Source organism: Coffea eugenioides, chromosome 1 (genome assembly GCF_003713205.1).
Source record: "Coffea eugenioides isolate CCC68of chromosome 1, Ceug_1.0, whole genome shotgun sequence".
In the NCBI taxonomy this organism is placed as follows: domain Eukaryota; kingdom Viridiplantae; phylum Streptophyta; class Magnoliopsida; order Gentianales; family Rubiaceae; genus Coffea; species Coffea eugenioides.
The window spans coordinates 2,455,932-2,477,995 of record NC_040035.1 but is presented as its reverse complement, the minus strand read 5'-3'; the positions used below and the strand labels follow the sequence as shown (position 1 = coordinate 2,477,995).

General features: G+C 36.5%; 2 protein-coding genes and 1 long non-coding RNA gene across 4 annotated transcripts; all 3 read right to left on the bottom strand.

The window, feature by feature from the left end:
- Window positions 1–1,845: 1,845 nt before the first annotated feature.
- Window positions 1,846–3,168, bottom strand: LOC113776953. Its single transcript, XR_003469137.1, has 3 exons — window positions 2,709–3,168; window positions 2,364–2,590; window positions 1,846–2,151 (listed from the first exon to the last, which is right to left on the bottom strand). It is a non-coding gene; the product is annotated as an uncharacterized LOC113776953 (long non-coding RNA).
- A 2,309-nt stretch (window positions 3,169–5,477) lies between these two features.
- LOC113776939 lies at window positions 5,478–7,520 on the bottom strand. 2 transcript variants are annotated; one of them, XM_027321995.1, is made up of 2 exons: window positions 6,347–7,520; window positions 5,478–5,627 (listed from the first exon to the last, which is right to left on the bottom strand). In XM_027321995.1, exon 1 carries the CDS (start codon window positions 7,018–7,020, stop codon window positions 6,382–6,384), a length of 639 nt encoding a protein of 212 aa, XP_027177796.1. In that variant the 5' UTR covers window positions 7,021–7,520; the 3' UTR covers window positions 5,478–5,627; window positions 6,347–6,381. The 2 variants fall into 2 exon arrangements, with proteins under 2 accessions (XP_027177796.1, XP_027177800.1); XM_027321999.1 differs by lacking the exon at window positions 5,478–5,627 and adding an exon at window positions 5,973–5,996.
- On the bottom strand, window positions 7,046–9,514 carry LOC113760621 (putative disease resistance protein RGA3). Its single transcript, XM_027303277.1, has one exon. It carries the CDS (start codon window positions 9,512–9,514, stop codon window positions 7,046–7,048), a length of 2,469 nt encoding a protein of 822 aa, XP_027159078.1.
- Between the last annotated feature and the right edge of the window lie 12,550 nt (window positions 9,515–22,064).

The window sequence follows — 22,064 nt, the reverse complement described above, 5'->3', positions numbered from 1 at the left end:
TACATTTGTGAAAAGAAGAAACATTTATTAATTTAGTGCAGTCTAATTGGAAACCTAGAAAAAAAAATATACATGAATGATCCGAAAGCGGGAACGGTATCATTTTACTCAAATAAAAGTGTGATCGAATCGAGGATTAGTTAAATAAAAAAATTAGATTAATAATATAATACTTTTTGTATTTTTATATAATGTATATGAGACAGAATGGTGGCCGGTAAAATTAAAAAAAAAGTGATGGAATAAGTATAAATTGTTTTTTTCATATATTTATCTAATGATAATAGTGACAGGGTAAAAAAACAAAGGTGATAACAATGATAAGTGTGGTGAGTACTTCTTGCAATTGATTGCAATCTATATTTTACATTAGGTAAATTTGAAATTGGATGAATAGAATTGATTAGCACGCAAAACTTTCAATGAATGAAACATGTATTGTGCTTTTGTGTTAATTTTGCATTAGGTTAATTTTGTCTGCATTTAATATCTCAGTGTATACACGTCTATTGTGTCAGCACCTAAATTGCATGGCATGTATGGCACTAAATTTCCAGTTCACCTTTCCTACTTAATGCCTTGCCGAGGCCTCTACTCTGATTGAGAAACCTTAAAACTGCTGGGGCCTTCTATTGTGCCAAAAATCTCAAAAAAATAATGGTCTGACCCAAGAAGCACAAGAAAGTATTGTCCTTAACAATTAGAATGTTAAAGAAAAAAAAAAGGGAAATTGACAATGATGCTGTGATTTTGGCTACATTATTCATCTCATTTTTCTAGTTCCGGAGAAACAAAATAAAAAGATTTCACTAAGTTTGCTTTTTGTAATGTACCGCGCTGGGCTTTGTCAAATGCCCCATTTTTTGCTAGAATTACTTATTTTGCTTCTCATTTGGTTCTATTATACTATACAGAATTATATGTATATAACATGGATTGTCATCTTAAGAATCAAGATTGCCAATCTGATCACGTAAATTGGCCAGAAATTGGTTGCAATTGGCTGCATGTAATGCCTTGAATCGAAAATGGCTACCATTTCAATCCATAGAAATATGATGAAGGAAACTGGATTGCAACATGTACTGATAAGAATCAGATATGATGATTCTTGATTGCTTAAGAAAATCCTTGTATATTTGGTTATTTGACACAAGAAGTCAATATGCTTCAAATGAAATAGTGAATCCAACAAATAAGGCATGACAAGCTGTGATTAATGCCATACAAACCTGAGTTTCATTAAATTAACAGAGAGGATAGTGAAGAGTGAAGAGCAGAGCCATTCCTAAATGCCAAAGAGACAGAGAGATTATAAAGATGATCAACTAACTAATCATACCCTTCAACACGAATAGCCAAATATCTGAGGTTTGAAAAATGACAGCAATTGTTGCAGTCAAGCAATAGAAATGAAAGGGAGGACTACACATCCAAAAGAAGGCACAGCAATATGATCAGTGTGGAACAAAATTTGCATTATAAACTAATTCAGAGCCAGCTACAACGTCACAGAATAACAGGCAATAGACCTGAAACTTCCAATACTGGGATAACAACACTTTTTCTGTGCCCTATTTGGTCCGACCAGGGACAAAAGGACATCTGGCCAAATTAAAACAGGGAGGGACTTATCCGAGAACTAAGTAGAAACTGCTGAAACTAGTCACATTGCTCGAAAATTCAAAAAGAACCAAAAAAAAAATGAGAAAGAAGAAGGGAAAAAGGAATTGCTTAGAATCAGAGAGAGAAGAGGGACTTCTGAGAGCAGCACTAATCGGCGGGGACAACTCCGGCAAGTGGATGGCAAAGACAGCATTAATTGGCGGGGACAGCACCAATACCTTGAGAAAAAATATGTTGCCTGTTATAGAGCTAAGATACAACTTCAAGAAGGATGCAAGCAGCTATCAGGGTTCAGCTAATCCACATCTTTCTGCTGCAAAATACTGGCTACTTTGAACTACAAGCAGTACGGAAGATATGGCAAATTGAGCTCCAAAAGAAGTAAAAGAACACCTCATTAACATGTCTACAAATTGCTGAATGGTTGGACAGTTTAAAATCACAAGCCAACAAGGAAGATCTCAGGCTTTAGCCATCCAAGGCAGAGAGCAAAAGAGAATTCCATCCTGGATGTTTTCATCTGATCTGATTGAAACAGGATCCGGTTCAGTAAGGGATCATAGGACTTTTAATAATGTACCAAGGATAATAAGTAAGAGCTATGAAGGTTTTGAGCGTAAAATCACTGCATAACACAAAAACTCAACAAACTTGAGACAACATGTAGTCAAGAATAAAGCCAACACATAGTTGCATGACGTTTTTGTTGTATTTGAAACACTAAAATAAGAACTTACCATGAACAGAGGAGCAACCAACAAGTATAGGTGGCAGAATGAGCTTAATAGCCTTCATCACAGCGGATGAAATAATTGCAGCAAGTAGCAGCAGCCAACAACTATGCTTGGCAGTCTCGACTAACTACGGCGATATGCTTCAAAAGTTGCAGCTTAGACTTGATTGTGTTAGAAGATACTCCAACAAGTCCGTGCAGCTTTATTGTATGAACAGACATCTTCTGTGGCTGCTCCAAAAAACATCCAAATTAGGAGAAGATTTCTCAAGTTTTAGTTGTAATGTAATCAGAATCAAAGTATTTAAAAGTCAAAATTGAGTAGTAAAAGAAGAGTAGTATATATTACCTTACTGGACTCTTAGAACCAAAAACCAGTTTAACAGCCAACAGCTTTGGAAACTCCTGAAGTCTTTATGGCTAGAAAATCACAACCAAGGAAAAGTGAGACAGAAACCCATCATCTACGAGATTATCGAACAAATCACTAATCAAATGGTTCAAGAAGCTTGATAAATGCTCCTTCAAGAGGTGATTAAACTTTGGAGCAACTATTTACTCCCCTAGCAACATAAGTTAGGGAGCTGATAACTTTAGCAATCACATCTTACATCCACAAAAGCAGATATATAAAATCAACAAAACAAAACTCCTAGTGCTTATTTCATATTGATGAGTAACTTGGCCCTAACAAGGAATATTAACCACAAAGCAGAAATGATGATGTGAAAAAGTTGCAACTTCATTACTGTAATCTAAATTTTACTCCCTTATGACATGCAGGTCCCTTGATAGGGACTGAGCCACGGTGCCAGCAGTCTTTCCACTCCGATCTACCTCAAATCAGTAGCCTAAAAGTAAACTGCATATAGCAGCTGATTTTCCAGGTAATTCAAGAGAAGCCCCCCAAGCAAGCAGCAACTGCTTGGAAATTGGAACTGTCTTCGTTCATACCTTGAATATCATATGTTGTTGTTTACTAGGAATACATTTCTGTGCCCACTATTGACATCATCTCATAGTTTCAGATTTCCAAGTACACCAATTTTCCTACTCCAATTCCTTTCCTGAGATCTAGTTTCCAACTATGGATAAACTGAGAAACGTTTTGCCGTTCTACCAAGAAGCATCTCTTACTACATTAATCTCAATCTCCAGCACCAAACCAACAAGAGGTAAATAACATTCCTCTTCTCATTTCCCTTTCAATTCAAATTAATGTCATCCCTTCACCTCGAGAACCACAGCCATTACTTTCTCCTAAAAGGCTTCAAGATAAACACCAGAAAAGTATTTATCTGAGAATCGCTAGGAATACCTCTTATATTAGGTCTCCAACTTTTACCAGCAGCTGAACTATTTTTCTGGAGACAATATTCAATTATTCTGTCATCCAAGAACCGCAATCAAAATTTGTATAGTAAACTGAAGCAACTTAATACAAAATTTGGCTTCTGTGAACAAGCTCAGACAGTATAAACAGAAATGGAAAACCAAAAATTAATTAATACCAGCTATAAAAATCTAATCTAAGTTCATCTAGGGGAGAGACCACAAAAATCTGCTTGCTAAGTGCAGGAGAAAGACGTGCAGCAGAGAATTGCTGGTTTAAAGTCTTGTAGAAAAGGTTTCTAGAATTGGTGCATGAGATATCGAATCTAAAACGTCCAATGCATTTTCAACAGGTGAAATCACGAGTTTAAAGAGAGTGTGCTGATGTTAGCAAACACAACGTACAAAGGACAGTAACTGACATACACGATCAACAAAACTAAATGCTCAATTCTGCCCCACATTAGTGCATTTGTTTCAGTGTTAGTTCATCCAAAACATGATTCAGTTAACCCAAGAACATCTCATTCATTTGCCATGTTTGATCTAGTACAGAAACATGGTATTGAATTAAGCCTCCATTTGCCATGTTTGATCTTTGCGTCAGCAAATAATATGTGATAGAACGTGAGCAATACCAATTTAACATTAGAAATTAACCAAAAAGATTGTTTAGTACCATTAATTGATATGAAGCGGTGCATGGCTTATTAGCGGTAAAGGTTAAAGAACCTACTCTGTTGTTGCTTCAATTATCAGTTGATATACTTTGAAGGAAAGAGAGGATTTTCAAAAGTGAAGGCGGTACTTTAGTTCCCCAACTGAGCTTTAAGCCTACAGTCACTGCAAAACAGAAAACTCAGGTTCAGGACTTCACATTGCATGACATTTTTGTTTAGTCAATTATTCAGAAAGCCAAATCAATATTTGTTTCTGTTGTGCTTTTCTAACCTAAATCAGTAAGACGATATCAAATTTTTCTGCTCAGTCTACAAGTACCAGAAGTGCCATAGAAACTATGTTAGTTTTGGTTCAAAACACTGAAAAAAAAGAAGTTCTATAACAATAATGATAATGAGTAGAACCCACAAGCGTGAAAGGCAGAGAGCTCCAGAATTGCCATGAAGGCAAACTCTTTGAGACAGCAAGATACAACTAGTAGAGTTAATTATAACTCTTTGACTCTTAAAATCTCAAATCATGGCATTTGGACATAAAGTCTACCAAGTCTCTGATGCTTGAAAAAGGTCTTAAACATGACAATTTTTTAAAGGATTTAATTAATTCATTGGATATTAAACCCAATATTAAGCAGTGGAAGAAGATTATTGGCATTATAAATTATGTGACAGTAAGTAAGACAGTAAGTAAGAGTCATTGATGAGGTTCCCTGTTGAGTTTTGGGCCTAAAATCACTGCAAAGCACAAAAATTCAAACTCAAGCTGGCGAATAGCAAAGAATAAAGCTAATGGAAATTTTCAGATAATTGCAGGTTTTCTGTCATTGTGACTAAAGCCCCAAGAGGAGAAACTTACCATAAAAAAAGAAGCAACCAACAATCATAAAAGCAGAGAGAGCTTAAAAGCCTCTATCAAGTTGGATTCATCAAGATCAGCAAGTCACAGCAGGTAGATTTGACTAACTACCAGAATGCTTCAAAACATTGCGCTTAGAGTTGAATGTTGGAAGATACTCCGCCAAGTTTTGTGCAACTTCATTGCTCAAACAGTACACCCCTTCCTTGGCTACCTCAAAAATATCTTCGTGACGGCAAGATTTCTTTTGTTTCATACGTAATATATTAGTTATTAAAGTGGTTAGAAGTCAAAATTGAGTAGTGAAAGAAGAGAAGCATATCTAAAATTACCAGAATTTTTGAACCAAAACATGAAAGTGATGACCAACAGCTGCGAAAACTCCTCAATTGACCATTGTCTTCATGGATAAAAAGCCAAAATCAAGGAAAAGTGAGCCAGAAAACCATCATATATGACTCCGATGGAGCAATTACTAGTCAAATAGTTCAGATAAGTATGCAAGTTCATTATCAAGAGACGAGGTAAACGTTCAGTCCCCTTAGATTCACAATTTTAAACAGAGTGAGATGACTTTAGCAATAATAACTTAAAATCCACAGAAACAGAGCATGTAAAATAAACAAAACTAGACTGCTAGTTGTTCTAAACGTTGATAAGCAATCTGTAGGAAACGCAGGCCAAAAGTTATTGAGGTCTAGCCATATAGATGGTGCTGAAGAAGATTCAAATTTTGACCTCTGTTCGTGAATCTATTCTTCTATCGATCCTACAAAAACAAAGCATAGAACAGAATATAAACAGAGATACAGTAAAACATCAAAGCACGAAACAGAACAGGTGCTTGGGGTCATTCTAATTGATAGTTACAAGAGTATTACTATTATGTTGTAAGGAGTAAGTGAAGAGCACCAATATTTTGGACCTAATAAGAAATGCTAATGCCGCAGTTTTGAAAGATAATAAATAGGACGATAAAAAGGGAGAAGAGAAAACTGTGAAAATAACCACGGAGACTTTTTAGGTTTTCTCACGAGAAGGTTAATCAGAGGGGGAGGTGAAGAGAAGGGGAGATTGATTGTAAAGCAAACTAAGAAAGTTGGTAAGAGGCAATCTTACATGATTGAATTTGATCTGAAGATGAAAGTTGGTTATTAATCGGTTATGTCTAGGTCTTGAATGTGAGAAACTTTGGACCACTGGGAGTCGAGGCCGCTGCTCCCAGGAGTGCATCTTTCTTTTAACAGAGGAGAACCATGGACCTGCAGACGTTTTAGTTTGGTGAGACTTCTCATGGCATCCTCAGAGGGTAAATGTCGAAGCCCTTTGAAACCAGTTAACCGCAGCGCTTCAAGAGTAGCGAAGTTTCCGAACCAATCTGGCAGAGCTTTTATACCTCCAAAGTCGTGTAGCCATAGTGACATCAGAGTGGTCAAGTATTGGATCTGAGGGGGCAGGGACTCCATGTGTGACAACCCATATAATTCTAATTCACGGAGTGCGGATGACGAAGAGGAGGAGGAGGAGGATATCAATCCAGACCAATCAAACTCATTGTAAATTGAAGAATTTTCATGATCATCACCATCATCTGAGAAGGGACCAATTTCAAGCTCCCTTAAGCTGGTTAGGAAACCAAATCCTTTGGGCGTCATGCTTGTTTTCAGTTTGGGACACCCCAATAATTTCAGCTCCGAGAGAGAAGGCGTTTGTTGCAAATCAAGCGGAAAGGAGATAAGATTGTCGCACCCACTCACCTCAAGCTTCTGGAGAGAGGCACAAGAGTGTAGCATGTCACCGGGCAGATTCGTTAACCCATCACTTATAAATCTCCAGCTCTTTAAGAGACGTAAAGTTTTGTAGGGGATGGAGTTCTCTGCATCTGTTGCAGCAATTAAATTCCAAACGCGCTAACTTGGGGAGTGTTGTTGCTAACTTGGGGATTGTTGTTGTTGTTGGCAAATCCATTAACCATCGAGGAAATTGATCACCCATAAAATTCCAAATTACCAACTCCTCCAAATTTGGGTGGGGTCGAAGGCTGTCTAACACATTTTTGTCGTTGTAATTGTCGCCTTCTCGATCATCTGCCCACTCAAGTTCCAGCCTAAATAGATTTGCCTTTTCAGATAGTTTTGCTTCCTCAGCTCCTTTCTTATCCTTTACTAGTTCCAGATTGCGTATCTCCAATTTGCCTTTGAGGTTCTTCAAGCTTCCAAGCTCTCCAATTCGCCGACCCTTCTCTCGACCCACGTTAAAGAACTCTAGCGTCCCAAGGCAAGTCAGCCGTCCCATCTCTAGCGGCATTTGAAATGCTTCATCAAAGGCGTAATAGTGGAGATGTCTCAAACTAATCAAATTGCACATCCTCTCCGGAAGACGGTCAACATTTGAGTGACTTAGCGTCAATATCTGCAGATTATAAAGCTTGCAAAGGGAGTCTGGCAAAATACTGATTGCAGACCACTTAAGGTTAACGTACCACAAATGTATCAGTTTGCCAATTGAGACTGGTAGCTCTCGAGTTCTTGTATGAGACAAATTCAAAACATACAAGTTCTTCAACTTCATTAACATATCACCAGATAAGTAACCTTTTACAAACAATGTATGAAGCGAAGTTGATAGACTCTCCAAAAGTTTTTCTCTGTCTTCTCCACCACCAAATAAGTCTGTTGCAAGGTAACGAATCTGATTACCATTGTCTACTATACTCGTATCCCTATCAATAATGACTTTGGTAGACTTTGACATTAACTCGGCAAGGTCGTGCACCAGATCATGCATCTTATAAGATGTTGATGTTTCTGACTCATCAATTATTTCTTCAAACAATGAACTCTGCAATAAAATTCTCAGATAATTAATTCCATTTTCCTCCATCATCATTTGGCTGTTGACGTCTGCTTGGAGGAAACCTTCTGCCATCCAAAGCTCGATTAGCATATCTCCTTCCATCTCAGTATCCTTAGGAAATATAGAACAATATGCAAAACATTTCTTAATGTTTGGAGATGGCAAATTATCGAAACTCAACTTAAGTATTTGCATGACACGATCTTCATCTCCACTCAAACTTGAAAGCCTATTCTCCAAAATTGATCGCCACTCCTCTTTTCTCTTTAAAGATAACAGACCTCCAATTACACTTGCTGCCAATGGTAGACCATCACATCTTTTGATTACTCTCTCTTTAATTGCTTTTAGTTCATCAGGTACTTCTCCGCCTCCAACTACTTTTTCTTTTAGGATAGACCAGCAAAGATCATCAGGTAGCCTTCCTAAGGCATAGGCTTCATCATCCATCCTCAGAACTTTCAACACAATATCTGCCAGTTGACCAATACGAGTAGTGACAAGACACCAGCTTCCATCAGTTGGATTGAGCCCCTTCAAGGTGGTGAAAAAGTCATCCCACAATGCCTGATTATCATCCCACACATCATCAAGGACAAGGAAATATCTTTTTCCCTCTAGTTGATTCTGAATTTTTCCAACGATGACATTCCTATCATCCACTTCAACCTTTTCTCCCGTCAATTGCACCAGTATGAGTTTGAAAAGTTCCACTACTGGAACTTTTTTTGATACGCAAACCCACAACTTTTTCTGAAAGTGCCCATCAATTTGGTGATTGTTGTATATCGATTTAGCCAAAGTTGTTTTGCCTAGACCTCCCATACCAGTTATGGGAAGACAAGAGACAACCTTCTCAGATGGGCTCAACAGCATCTTCACTATCTTTGATTCATCATCGGCTCTTCCAGTCATTGGAACAGCAACCGAGTCGGTCTGCCGATTTCTTCTGTCTCCAGCATCAGCAGCAGCAGGGAGGGCAGCTGTCATGACTGCCCTGCCGATCAGTCCCAATCCATCGGCTTCTTGATTGATCTCATTCAGCTTAAGCTTGATGTCCCTGACCTTAGAAGCCATTCTCCAACGGAAACCAACGGAGTTAGAGCAGGAGAAGAAGCAACATACCTTGCTCTTGAGTTGGTTCCGGGACTCCACCTTGCAACGAAGAGATTCGTAGTTGAGCTCATCCAACACATTGCCAGCATCATAAGCAACTTCCTCCAGACTCTTCAACCATTCTTGGACTCCCCGGTCCTGGTTTTGTTGCCTTTCCTCAGCATCAGCCAAGAGAGCATTGATAAAGCTAAGAGTTCGAGTCATGCTGGCCACATCCTTCTTGAAGCCACACAACATACCAATCCTGTCAGTGGCAAGAGATGCTGCCGTCTCCAAGGCAACCTGAATAGTGGCACTAATGACGGCGTCGGCCATTTTCCTTTCCTTGTATGGGGGCTTAATTGCTAGGATGCTTTGTTGATATCAGATTGGTGATTTCCTTGTATGTATGTAGCTTGCTAGGATGCCTTTTGCTATCAGATTATAAAGATGGAGGCGGGCAGATGGGAGGAGGCTTTCGTCAAAGTTTTGGTGAGAACCGATGTATTTATTTATTTTTCAAATTTAGATTGGGACCGTGGGTTGCCGGTGGTATGAGAGATGGTAGAGCCACTAAGAGAGTTACGTAATTTACCCAATTTATAAAGGGTTATATGTAATTTAATCCAATTTATAAAGGGAGCCACATGCTTCTTCCTCGGTTTTAGTTAATTATATTGTTGCAGCTAGTGCTTCAGTTCACGCTAATGCCAGGCCAGGCCCTTGGGTTGCTGAAAATATGTCTAATCCTTGATTTTATTTATTTTTTTAAAAAAGAAATCCTGGAAAAAATCGTGGAAGGCACGTGCAGTACAAGTTACAACTAACATTTCCATCTAAAATATTACTAACAATAAAACTACTAGAAAAGTAGTATAGAGGAAAAAAAATCTATTGTTAGTATATTACTACTAGAAAAACTTTGAAGAATCTCTTCAATTATTGCACCTGCACCAACAACAACAAGTGTGTCCAGAAAAAACAATAATATTCTAAAGAAATGATCCAATGAGGTTTCACGACCTGCCATTTTTGCTCCTTTGAAACGACAAGAGTGAGTCTTCTCTAATATTAGCTCGATTTTAAATATTTTTAATAATTATTATTGCGTGCTTTTCTCTAATATTTCTTTTCATTTATTAAAGTGAAATGTTCAATTTATCTATTTTAAAATACGGATAATTTTACAAACCTCTCCTGAGATTTTTGACAATTTTATTGAGCTTCTTCAAAGTTTTAAAACTTACACTTACCTTCCCTATCCATATAAAATGACAATACTAATGTTGACATTTTAATAAAACTCCCGTATTGGGTGTGCATTGATAAGTCATTATTTGTCGCTAAATCTATAATTATTCTTCCCTTGATTTCAGCCAAATATTGCGTTAATTGATGGATTATACTTATATTTGGTTAATGGTGCTAAATTGTAGGAAAAAGAGAAAAACGTGACAAAAAGGGGCAATCTTCCAATTAATTTGATAGTGGCACGTTCGGGATCGATTTCCAAGTTCGATTCAAACTCTGGGCAGCTGTAGAGGAAGATTTGGAAGACTTGAATTCTAATTATTAGTCTTATGGTTGAATTAGGAAACTTGAAATACTTTCTTTTGTGGTTTATTTTGCTATTTAGGAAACTAGTTCTATTTGGTGGTAGATTTCCATTAGGAAACTAAGGAAAAAGCCACGGTTGTTGGCCTTGGAAAGGGGGGACCATTGCAATTGTCTTCCAATATTGCTTTGACCGAAATTGAAGGGAGAAAAGGCTACAAAAGGCCAGCCGACTTTGAAGAGGGGAAGAGGCCGGATCCCGCGGGATTACTAGGGAGCTAGGGATCTCACGTGATTAGGACTTGGCAGGGAATAAGAAGAAAGAAGGCAGCCGCTTGGCTCTGGTCCGCAGAGTAGTTCCTCTGTTGTAAAATATTGACGCAATTTCCTTCAATGGAATTGCGTGAGTTACTCTCAATGGAGAACTAACCTCCTAATGCTAGTCAAGGGGCACAATTGAAGATTTGGTTCAACAATTACTGTGAGATCTAATTTATTTTAATTGCTTCCTCCATTTATTGGTATTCATATGTTTCCTGCTTTTAACCGTTATAACTCGTGTGGATGATTGATTAGTGCGCAATAATTGATTATTCATATAGGCTATTTTCCTAAATAGAGGTAATTGAATCCGTAATTGTTCGTTACCTCTATCCTAGTAGCAACTGGCGTAATTGGGTTTATGTCAGGGAAACATACGATCTAGTTTAAACAAACCCTCGTAGCGTGTTTGTTAATTAGGATTGGGCCTTTCTAATTATTAATGCAATCTAGAAAGTAAATCCTACGGTCGTACCTAGGGTTGTTTTTGGGTTAGAGAAATAGCTAACGGTCGTACCTTAGCTATCGATAAATTAAGGAAGGGTTGGTTGTTTAGCGCGTGCGAGACAACTATAACCACTCTATTAATAAATGTTGGAATTATTTCTGCATCAATGATCAGTGCATGAACCATTTCTGAAGTGTACCCTTGGCTAGAACTCTCCTAATTATTTCTTTTAATTAATTACTTTTCTGCAGTTAAATTGTTTAGTTAGCATTTAATCCTAAAACCCCCCATTAATCTTGACTTGAAAAGAAATAGATTTCTCTCCAGTCCCTGAGGAGACGACCCTGCTTACCACTGTCTACTAGTTAGGGAATTCAGTTAAATAATTAATTCAGGTACATCGGATTAAGCAAACTCTTCGGGAACAGGGTGAATCAAGTAACCCATTGCACACCTAGAGTCCCTGCTCCAGTACTCGAATTGATTACTGACTGTTTCAGGTGGTAGTTAGGATTTATTTATTATTATTGCACAGGTTCGGCACCTGTCAATTTTTGGCGCCGTTGCCGGGGACTGGTGTCAGATTAATTTGTTTCTTTTTGAGTTCATCTTGTTTTTATTTTTATTTATTTATTTTTCTCTTATTTTTTTTTATTATATAGTTTATGGCTTCTAACACTCCGTATTTTGGTGATATACTGGATTTTATTTTCGGGGAAGGCAATGAGACTGATTGTTTTTCTAAGTTTGCATATTTAGAGGCAATAAACTCTATTAAAAAAAGAATGGCTGCTGCAACCTGTAAAATTTGTTATGCCAGGGATCATTCAACCGGTATGTGCCCCGAATATCAAGAAAATCTGAGTGTCCCACTCAATAATTATGGAGATTTTTCACCATGGTCTCAAACGTGGTATAACCCTAATCCAAACGGGTATGATCAAGGATGGTGGGATAACTCCAGTTATAATTATACAACAGGGCCAATGAATTTTCAGCAGTATGAGTCTCAAGAACCGTCATCCATGTCAGGTATGTCTCTTGAAGAAATAGTTGAATTAATAGCTACTAACACATATCAAATTCAACAGGAGGTACATCAACTTCAACAGGAGACACAAAGGATGAGTAAAGAGATGAAAGAAGTAAGGCTTGAATGGGCATTTAAAACGAGCAAATTGATTTCTCCAGTTTATGAAGAATTGCCCTCACCGACTATTATCGACCATGAGGAAGATGAGAGTGCAATTATTCTGACAAATGACATGGTACTGCAAGAGTCTCAAGAAGAAGAATCTAAAGATGCAGTTGAAAAGAAAGTTGAAGAGAAAAAATTGAGACCCCAACATCAAATGGTTCAAGTGAATGAATCCAGTGAACAATCTCCAAATGCGGTGACATCTCCTCCATTCCTTGATCAATATTTTCCTGACTCTTATTCTTTAATTCCTGTTAGTGAGATTGATTTTATTATACCAGAAAATTTTGAGTTTCATGACAGGAACAAGTTAAGAGCCACGATGGCAAAATATCTCAAACCAGTAAGTGCTTGTGATGGAGGAGTGAATGAAGACTTAAGGTCATTACTTGATTGTTTGGCGCCATCTACTAGTCCAAGGAAAATCGTAGCTCGTGTGGTCAAGAATTACTCTATTTACGAGGGCTATCAGGATTACATAGAAGATGAAGCACTGAAGCGAGCTACGCGATTTTATCCTCCATGAATAAACAGGACGATGTCTAGCCAAAGACATTAAAGAAAGGCGCTGTTTGGGAGGCAACCCAAGGCTTTTGTTTTAATTTTCTTATGTTTTTGGAGTTTTTGTTAAGTGTTAGTTGCATTTAGTGATTTGTTGCTTGGTGGCAGGAAAGTGGGAGTTAGACGTGCCCACGTCAGGTGGTCATGCCTGAGGGAAAGAAATTTTCGTTCAGGATCTGCGGACTCTATAGCAGTTAGACGTGCCCACGCCAGGTGGTCACGCCTGAGGGAAAGAAATTTTCGTTCAGGATCTGCGGACTCTATAGCAATTAGACGTGCCCACGCCAGGTGGTCACGCCTGAGGGAAAGAATTTTCGTTCAGGATCTGCGGACTCTATAGCAGTTAGGCGTGCCCACGTCTAACGCAGTGTTTCAAGACCGCAACCAAAGGACCTCAAATTCTACCACCACCATTGCGCTATTCAACGTGGGTCGTCGATTCTTGATTATCGCTGCTCATCGCATTTAATTCTTCCTCATCCATCGTGAGTCACCCGACATCTTTAGCTGCCGATCATAACCTTCATCTTCATCAGTTTTGCCATCAAGCTCTACATGTCTTGTACCTCTCACCTACAGTTGTGCCACAACCCCTCCTTTGATGATCAGGGAAGTTTCATTATCCCTTTTTGCTTTGAATTCTATTCTTTATTGCTTACATTGGGAATAATGTAAGATCTAGGTGTGGGGGGAGTAGTATATCGGTGTTTTATTGAAAAAGTGCAAGTGTAGGCATTTTTGTTGGAATTTTTTGTTTGACTTAGTCGAATTTTGTCCAATTTTTGCCTATCTTTGTACTTATTTGTGATTATTCCTGATAAACGATGGTTAGATGTCTCAAATTTTTCTATTGCTAAGAGTTTACAGTTTAAGGTGTTGAGTATGACATGGTTGATTTTAAGGGTATCTTTCGGGTGAATATTTGAGATTTTGTGACTTTTCCACTTTTTGGTTAACTTTTCTAAGTATTGTAAATATTTGTCTAGCATTTTTTTGTGCAAATTGGTTCAGCTATTAATCTTAGTTCTCCATGTTTAAGAAATGAAGTGGGTTTGTGTGGTATTTAATTTCATTTTTGGTGCTTATTTATGGATAGTATTCAGCTATACTCCGCTAGTATCGTTGTCTAGTAACCGGGAGTCTTCACCACAAATGTCGACTTTCGCGTCAAAAAGCAACGATAGCTATGAGTATGTGGTTTTTAAGCGATGATGGCTGAGTAACCGGGCTCCTTCATATGGCCAATGTCGGAGTTCGCGTCAAAACGCTTGAATGGCTAAAAACTAAGCGGTCCCCCTAAAAAAAAAAAATCATCATTCATGTGTGGGGATATTCTAGAAAAAAAAATATGTGCTAATAGTGAAAAATATGAATGAATTGCTAGCCCGCTGACCCATGAATTTTATTGTTGAGATTTTGCTTAATAGTCGAACCATTTGCTTATGGATACTGGTTGAATATTTTATATTCTTAGAATAGTTAGTCATAAATTGAAAGAGTCCTTAATCTTCAAAACTAACTGGAGAGATATTTCTTGAAAATTGCCACTAATACTTGACATAAGTTTTAATTATATCGTGGCAATAGAAGATTTGAGCAATAGCCATTTTTTTTGAATTTGATTACTTGGTTTATGTTCTCATGCTTGAGGACAAGCATTGTTTAGGTGTGGGGGAAATTGATAAGTCATTATTTGTCGCTAAATCTATAATTATTCTTCCCTTGATTTCAGCCAAATATTGCGTTAATTGATGGATTATACTTATATTTGGTTAATGGTGCTAAATTGTAGGAAAAAGAGAAAAACGTGACAAAAAGGGGCAATCTTCCAATTAATTTGATAGTGGCACGTTCGGGATCGATTTCCAAGTTCGATTCAAACTCTGGGCAGCTGTAGAGGAAGATTTGGAAGACTTGAATTCTAATTATTAGTCTTATGGTTGAATTAGGAAACTTGAAATACTTTCTTTTGTGGTTTATTTTGCTATTTAGGAAACTAGTTCTATTTGGTGGTAGATTTCCATTAGGAAACTAAGGAAAAAGCCACGGTTGTTGGCCTTGGAAAGGGGGGACCATTGCAATTGTCTTCCAATATTGCTTTGACCGAAATTGAAGGGAGAAAAGGCTACAAAAGGCCAGCCGACTTTGAAGAGGGGAAGAGGCCGGATCCCGCGGGATTACTAGGGAGCTAGGGATCTCACGTGATTAGGACTTGGCAGGGAATAAGAAGAAAGAAGGCAGCCGCTTGGCTCTGGTCCGCAGAGTAGTTCCTCTGTTGTAAAATATTGACGCAATTTCCTTCAATGGAATTGCGTGAGTTACTCTCAATGGAGAACTAACCTCCTAATGCTAGTCAAGGGGCACAATTGAAGATTTGGTTCAACAATTACTGTGAGATCTAATTTATTTTAATTGCTTCCTCCATTTATTGGTATTCATATGTTTCCTGCTTTTAACCGTTATAACTCGTGTGGATGATTGATTAGTGCGCAATAATTGATTATTCATATAGGCTATTTTCCTAAATAGAGGTAATTGAATCCGTAATTGTTCGTTACCTCTATCCTAGTAGCAACTGGCGTAATTGGGTTTATGTCAGGGAAACATACGATCTAGTTTAAACAAACCCTCGTAGCGTGTTTGTTAATTAGGATTGGGCCTTTCTAATTATTAATGCAATCTAGAAAGTAAATCCTACGGTCGTACCTAGGGTTGTTTTTGGGTTAGAGAAATAGCTAACGGTCGTACCTTAGCTATCGATAAATTAAGGAAGGGTTGGTTGTTTAGCGCGTGCGAGACAACTATAACCACTCTATTAATAAATGTTGGAATTATTTCTGCATCAATGATCAGTGCATGAACCATTTCTGAAGTGTACCCTTGGCTAGAACTCTCCTAATTATTTCTTTTAATTAATTACTTTTCTGCAGTTAAATTGTTTAGTTAGCATTTAATCCTAAAACCCCCCATTAATCTTGACTTGAAAAGAAATAGATTTCTCTCCAGTCCCTGAGGAGACGACCCTGCTTACCACTGTCTACTAGTTAGGGAATTCAGTTAAATAATTAATTCAGGTACATCGGATTAAGCAAACTCTTCGGGAACAGGGTGAATCAAGTAACCCATTGCACACCTAGAGTCCCTGCTCCAGTACTCGAATTGATTACTGACTGTTTCAGGTGGTAGTTAGGATTTATTTATTATTATTGCACAGGTTCGGCACCTGTCATGCATATACAAAGAATGGGATCTAGAATTATTTTTTGTTTTCCTTTTCCTTTCTCTTCTTATTCCTTCTTTTTATATTTTTGCTAGCAAAACCATAGAAAAATATAATCACCGACTCTAAATGTTGAATTAGTGACTTTTTTTTTAACAACTTTGAATGCCATCCAATTTTTATTTGTCAATATATTTTTTCAATCAAAAGGAACACTAACTCAAAAAGAAATGGTCAAAACTACTTGTTCCAAAATGTGGTAATTCCATCAGCCTAAAAATTCACAAACTCTAAAAGAGTATGACGACAATAACTTCATCTCCAATTTAGAAAGAAAATGTATCCCTCGTAAAGTACCCTGAAAAGTATTCTATCATAAGGTAGAACTATTGCTCGTCAAACAATAAATTTGACATTGAAAACTTGACGCTCTTTTTCTTATATTTTTGCTAAGAATTGCTTTGGAAAGTAATTAAACTTTATAATCTAAGGGTATTTGTTGACAAAATTTAAACCAAGCTATTTAGAAGTTTGTATCGTAGTTTTAGAAGTAGATTTAGTAGATAGTAACTAGATTAAAATTGGTATCAAAGTTGGTTTAGAAAATAGAATTGAGTTATGTTTGGGTATTAGAATTAGAATAGATTTAGTAATATATGTATCTATATGAGAACTTGGAGGAGCCGTACATTTATAATTGGGGAAAATTAGAGAACAAAATTCTAAATCCTCCCCTGCCTACTTGTTCGTTATTCATACTTCTTTGTTCATACTTGAGATTTCGTCCATTGTTTTTTTTTTTTTGGTAGTTGCTAACATTATTGACAGTTTGAAGACAGAGAGTATCAAAGGAGATTGCCATGATTTATTATTTCAACAAGGAATCCAAGGATTTTCAAATGTAAAAAAATAATGGAAAAAATGGTAGGTACAAGTACAACTGGCATTTCCACCTAGAATATAGAAGTGGATGGCTCTACTCTCAATGCTGCGACTTTGCTTGATCTCATGGATTGTTATTGCCGAGTCATTGGAGTAAAAACAATCCTTCAACGATCAACTCAAACACAAATAAAAAATACACTCAGCAAAGTAAAATGAAATAAGAAATAAATAATGTAGATCGCATCATTCCATTTACGGTAAAATGAACAGAATTTTCATGTACGAAAATAAAATTTAAACATAGAAATGAACAAACCTAAATGTCATGCTTATAGTTTCTTTTTTATTAACCTAATATGAAAATACGATCCCATTAATAGGACAATCATCGAGTCCAAAACACTTATTTTACTTTGGGCAAATTTCACTTTACCCCCCTGTGATTTAACCTTTTTTTACATAACCCTCCTATGGTTTCAAAAACTATATATAACCCTCTTATGGTTTGGATTAAAGTATCAAAATGATGGGAATGACCATTCGTAACGGAGTTACCTAAAATGTAAAAAATACCCTTATGTAAAGTTGAAAATTATTTATTAATCAAGGGGGGTTATGTGTATATATTTTGAAAACCATAAGGGGGTTATATGGTAAAGTATTAAACCATAAGGGGGTTATATAGTAAAATATAAAAATCATACGGGGTTAATGTGTCATGTATTTATAAGGGTAATTTCGACATTTTTAGAAGTTCCGTTACGAGTGACTATTGCCGTCACTTTAACACTTTAATCCAAACCATGAGGGGGTTATGTATAGCTTTTGAAATCATATGGGGGTTAAGTAAAAAAATGCTAAACCATAGGGGGGTAAAATGTAATTTGCCCTTTTACTTTTTATAGAATACTAAAGGGACCATAGAATATCATGCCTATAGTTCCTTTTTATTAATTTGGAACCTAAATGTTTTAATTTTTTTGTGTATCTTTTCTTCTAAAAATTGGAGATTCCTTGATATTTGTAGTTGTCTTGACCGATTCAACTTCTTTCCTCCACTTCACAATTAACTTGCATGCATTTTAACAACCACAATTTATACAGGCTAGCTCTATGGCTGTGAATCAAGCTTTGAGCTAGGCTAACAAAAAAATATGCAAATCTTCTGGCTGCCTGTTTGGAACCTTGGTTTTTTACCAAGTTTGTATAATATTAGTTTTTTAACAACTTTTGCTATAGGAACTCCAAAAACCTTCACAAAGTTTTTTACCTACACAATTCAAAATACCCAAAACATACAAAAAATCCCTTCCCTTTTTCTTCTTCTTCCTCCCCCACCCCAACCCACCGCCACCTCCGTCGCCGCCACCACCCCCGTCGCCGGTTCTGGTGCCGATCACCTCTTCCGGTGCCGGTCTTCTTTTTTTTTTTTTTCCTTTCTCCCTATCCCCCTCTTCCTCCCCTACCATCCTTCCCCTCTTCCTCCCCCACCACCTTCCCCTTCCCCTCTGGCCGATCTGGTCGCAAGACCAGGTCGCACCAGGAGAGGGTGAGAGTGGCGGGGGAAGGGGAGGAGAGGGGGAGAGGAAAATTGCAAAAAAAAAAAAATTTCCTGTTGGTGCTTCATCTGCCGGCAAGAGAGAGGATGGGGAAGAGGGGGTGGCGGGGGAAGGAAGGGGAAGGAAGGGGAGAGAGAGCGGGAGGGGTGGCAGGTAGGAGAGCGGAGAGAAAACAAGAAAAAAAAAAGAAAAGAAAAAAGTTGCTGCTTCATTAGCAGTTTCGGGAGAGGGAACGCGGGGGGGGGGGGAGGGGAAGGGAGGAAGGAAAAGAAAAAAGAAAGAAAGAAAGAAAAAGAAAAAAGAAAAAGAAAGAAAGAAAAGGAAAAGGAAAGAAAGTTTTTTCTTCATCTCACAAAAGTTTTTCTACAACTTCTACAGTGATCTACAGTAAAGTTTTATACAAACACTCAAAAAACTCACCTTCCAAACGGGGAGGGCAATAAACCATCTGCAATATGCATTTGCTTCTATCTATCTATTATCCATCTCTTATTACTGCATAAATAAAAGTATAATAAGTTTAAGCATTAGAAAGTGTTAGGACTTTTGGTCTTTTGTTTTCTCTGGTTCACAACACTGTTAAAAATTTATTCTCTTGGTGAAGTAAATTTACTAGTCATCATTTTATTAAACCTTTTGTAAGGTCATTGAAAATATAAGGTAACCCTATTTTTAAATAAGTCATTAGACATTGGAAAATAAAGAGGCAAGAATTACTAATATGGAAATTTAAGATGAATAGGCATGTTTATTTTTTTTTTCGAAAGAAAATTCTGTTATCATTTAATTAAACCTTTTGTAATGTCATGGAAAATACACTTTGAGGAGGCCCTTGAGGTAAGCCTTTTTATAAATAAATCATTAGCATTAGAAAATAAAGAGGCAGAATTTTTTAAAACAGAAATTTAAGATAAATATGTATTTTTTTAAGAAAATCTGTTTATAAAAACCTACCTAACTTGCAAATCCTCTGTTACATTTTTACTTTTGTATACTTATTTATACAATTATTAACGACTTTGTGTAAGGGAAAATAATTGCCTACTGCTTTACTTATGGAAGCAACTAGGTTGCTTTTTATCATACTCACTTCCTTTTTTCTCTTCCCATTAAAATCTATCCCATCATGGCTTGAGTCCAAGACAATTGTTAAACTCCATCAAAAATCTATATGTACCATCCAATGCATAAATCGTGAACTCAATCTCAAGCACTTACAATGGCAATGCGGTACTCTCTTCCATGCAGCTTTTCTTGATAAAATGGCTAGTGGAGTCTAAATAATAATCTTTTATCGTAAAGTAATTATCATACTAATGATATCATAACTTCTTTTTCAAAATTCTCGATATCTCTAAAAGCACTTCATATTACCCCAATAAAATTCAATTAGCTTAAAGTGTGCCATATTTATTCAATTAGTTTAAACTAAATAGCAAATCAAAAAATAAAAATTAAAGGAAGAATAGCAAACATCTATCTTTGATATAACTCAGTCTAGGTAATATTACACAAATTCTTACATGATTTGTAGACATAGGTTTCAAATGTTTGTAACTACGGGGTTTTTTTTTATTGCAATAGATAGTGAAAGTAATACCAACATGGGGAGTTTATAGGGATTTTAAAAACCTTTATTTTTTTTCCCGTCTTTCCTTTATAGTAAAATCTAACAACTGAATGGTAAAGTTTCAAAGTGTTTCTTTAGTGTCGAACCCAGGATTTTTTTTTTTTTTTTGACATTCGATGACGAACTTTTTTAAATTTTTATTTTCGAGTATAAATATTAGATGATAAACTTCCTTTGGCTGCATTTTCCAAATGCTGAGAAACAGACCAACAAGTCGATGGATATGCAAAGTCATGGATGATTAAAAACGCACTTCGAAACCTAACAATCCAATTTTTTAAAATAGAGACAGAAATTGTTTAGCATTCAATATAGGCACACCATCCTCAACTAATAGATCATTGAAAACTTATGCTAAAACAATATATATGTCAAGTCAGATCTATTGGATGTGACAAATTGAGATATTTATTTTCAGCTCTTCTAAATTTTCTCGAAATATGCTAATTAATTAATTACTTGAATTCCTTCTATTAATCTCCTGTATCAGTAAAACTATAGAATTCGACAAAAGGAAAACAAACTGCTGTTAAGAACGCTTACGTGTTACGGCTCATGGTGCACCTAAAGAGAGGGGGAGGGGGGATAAAGAGATAATTTCACTTAGTTCCCTTCAAATTTTTAACAATTTCACTTAGTTCCCTTGAGATTTTAAAAATTACTCTTACCTCCCTTGAGTTTATCATTTTGGTAACAAAAACTATTCAATGGTCAAAATTTTGAATGAATAACCCAAATTGCCCTCATGAAATTGTGAAGTTCATTTTATCTTCTTATAAAATTCTATAAAAAAATATAGAATAGGCACAAAATCTTGAACCCATTTTTAACCCTCATCCCTACTATTTTAAACTTTTCATATTCCTACATCTCGAATTAGTACCAATATCATCATGACCACTACCACCATCAATACTGTTAAACTTAAAAAAATTTCACTAACTATATTAATATAGCATCCCATCTCACAAATGTTGGAGTACCAATACATGCTCCGTTACATTTAAATCTTCAACTTACATCTTCTTCTATCCATCTTTAGATCTTTCAAACCAAGCTAAAATTAATTTGTAACGTGTTAGAATTATGTTTAGGACATAATTAGTTATTTTATAAGTGAACCTTGTTTTTGTTTCCATTAAATATTTAATTGTGTGGTACATTCCTATGCACAAGATTAGGAGCGTATTATTTAATTGCTTGAAAATATTAATATATTAAGGTTATTATGGTCATTTTATAGGGTCAAGGGAGGTAAGTGTAACATTAAAAATCTCAAGTGTACTAGATGAAATTGTCAGAAACCTCGAGGGACGTTTCTGTAATTATCCCAAAAATTAAAAATAAAGGGGGAAGGTGGGGGAACCAAGCACATGTGCTTTTTGAAAAATAACATCTCTTATGCAATTTTTACTCACCTTACAACGTACACTTGTTTAAGTGTGAGTAAATTATATATAATCCCCTCGTGATTTTTTACAATATTATGAACCCTCGAAGATTTTAAAAT

Coding starts and splice junctions, on each gene's coding strand:
- LOC113776939 (XM_027321995.1), bottom strand. CDS start 7,020: ATGCTACACTCTTGTGCCTCTCTCCAGAAGCTTGAGGTGAGTGGGTGC.
- LOC113760621 (XM_027303277.1), bottom strand. CDS start 9,514: ATGGCCGACGCCGTCATTAGTGCCACTATTCAGGTTGCCTTGGAGACG.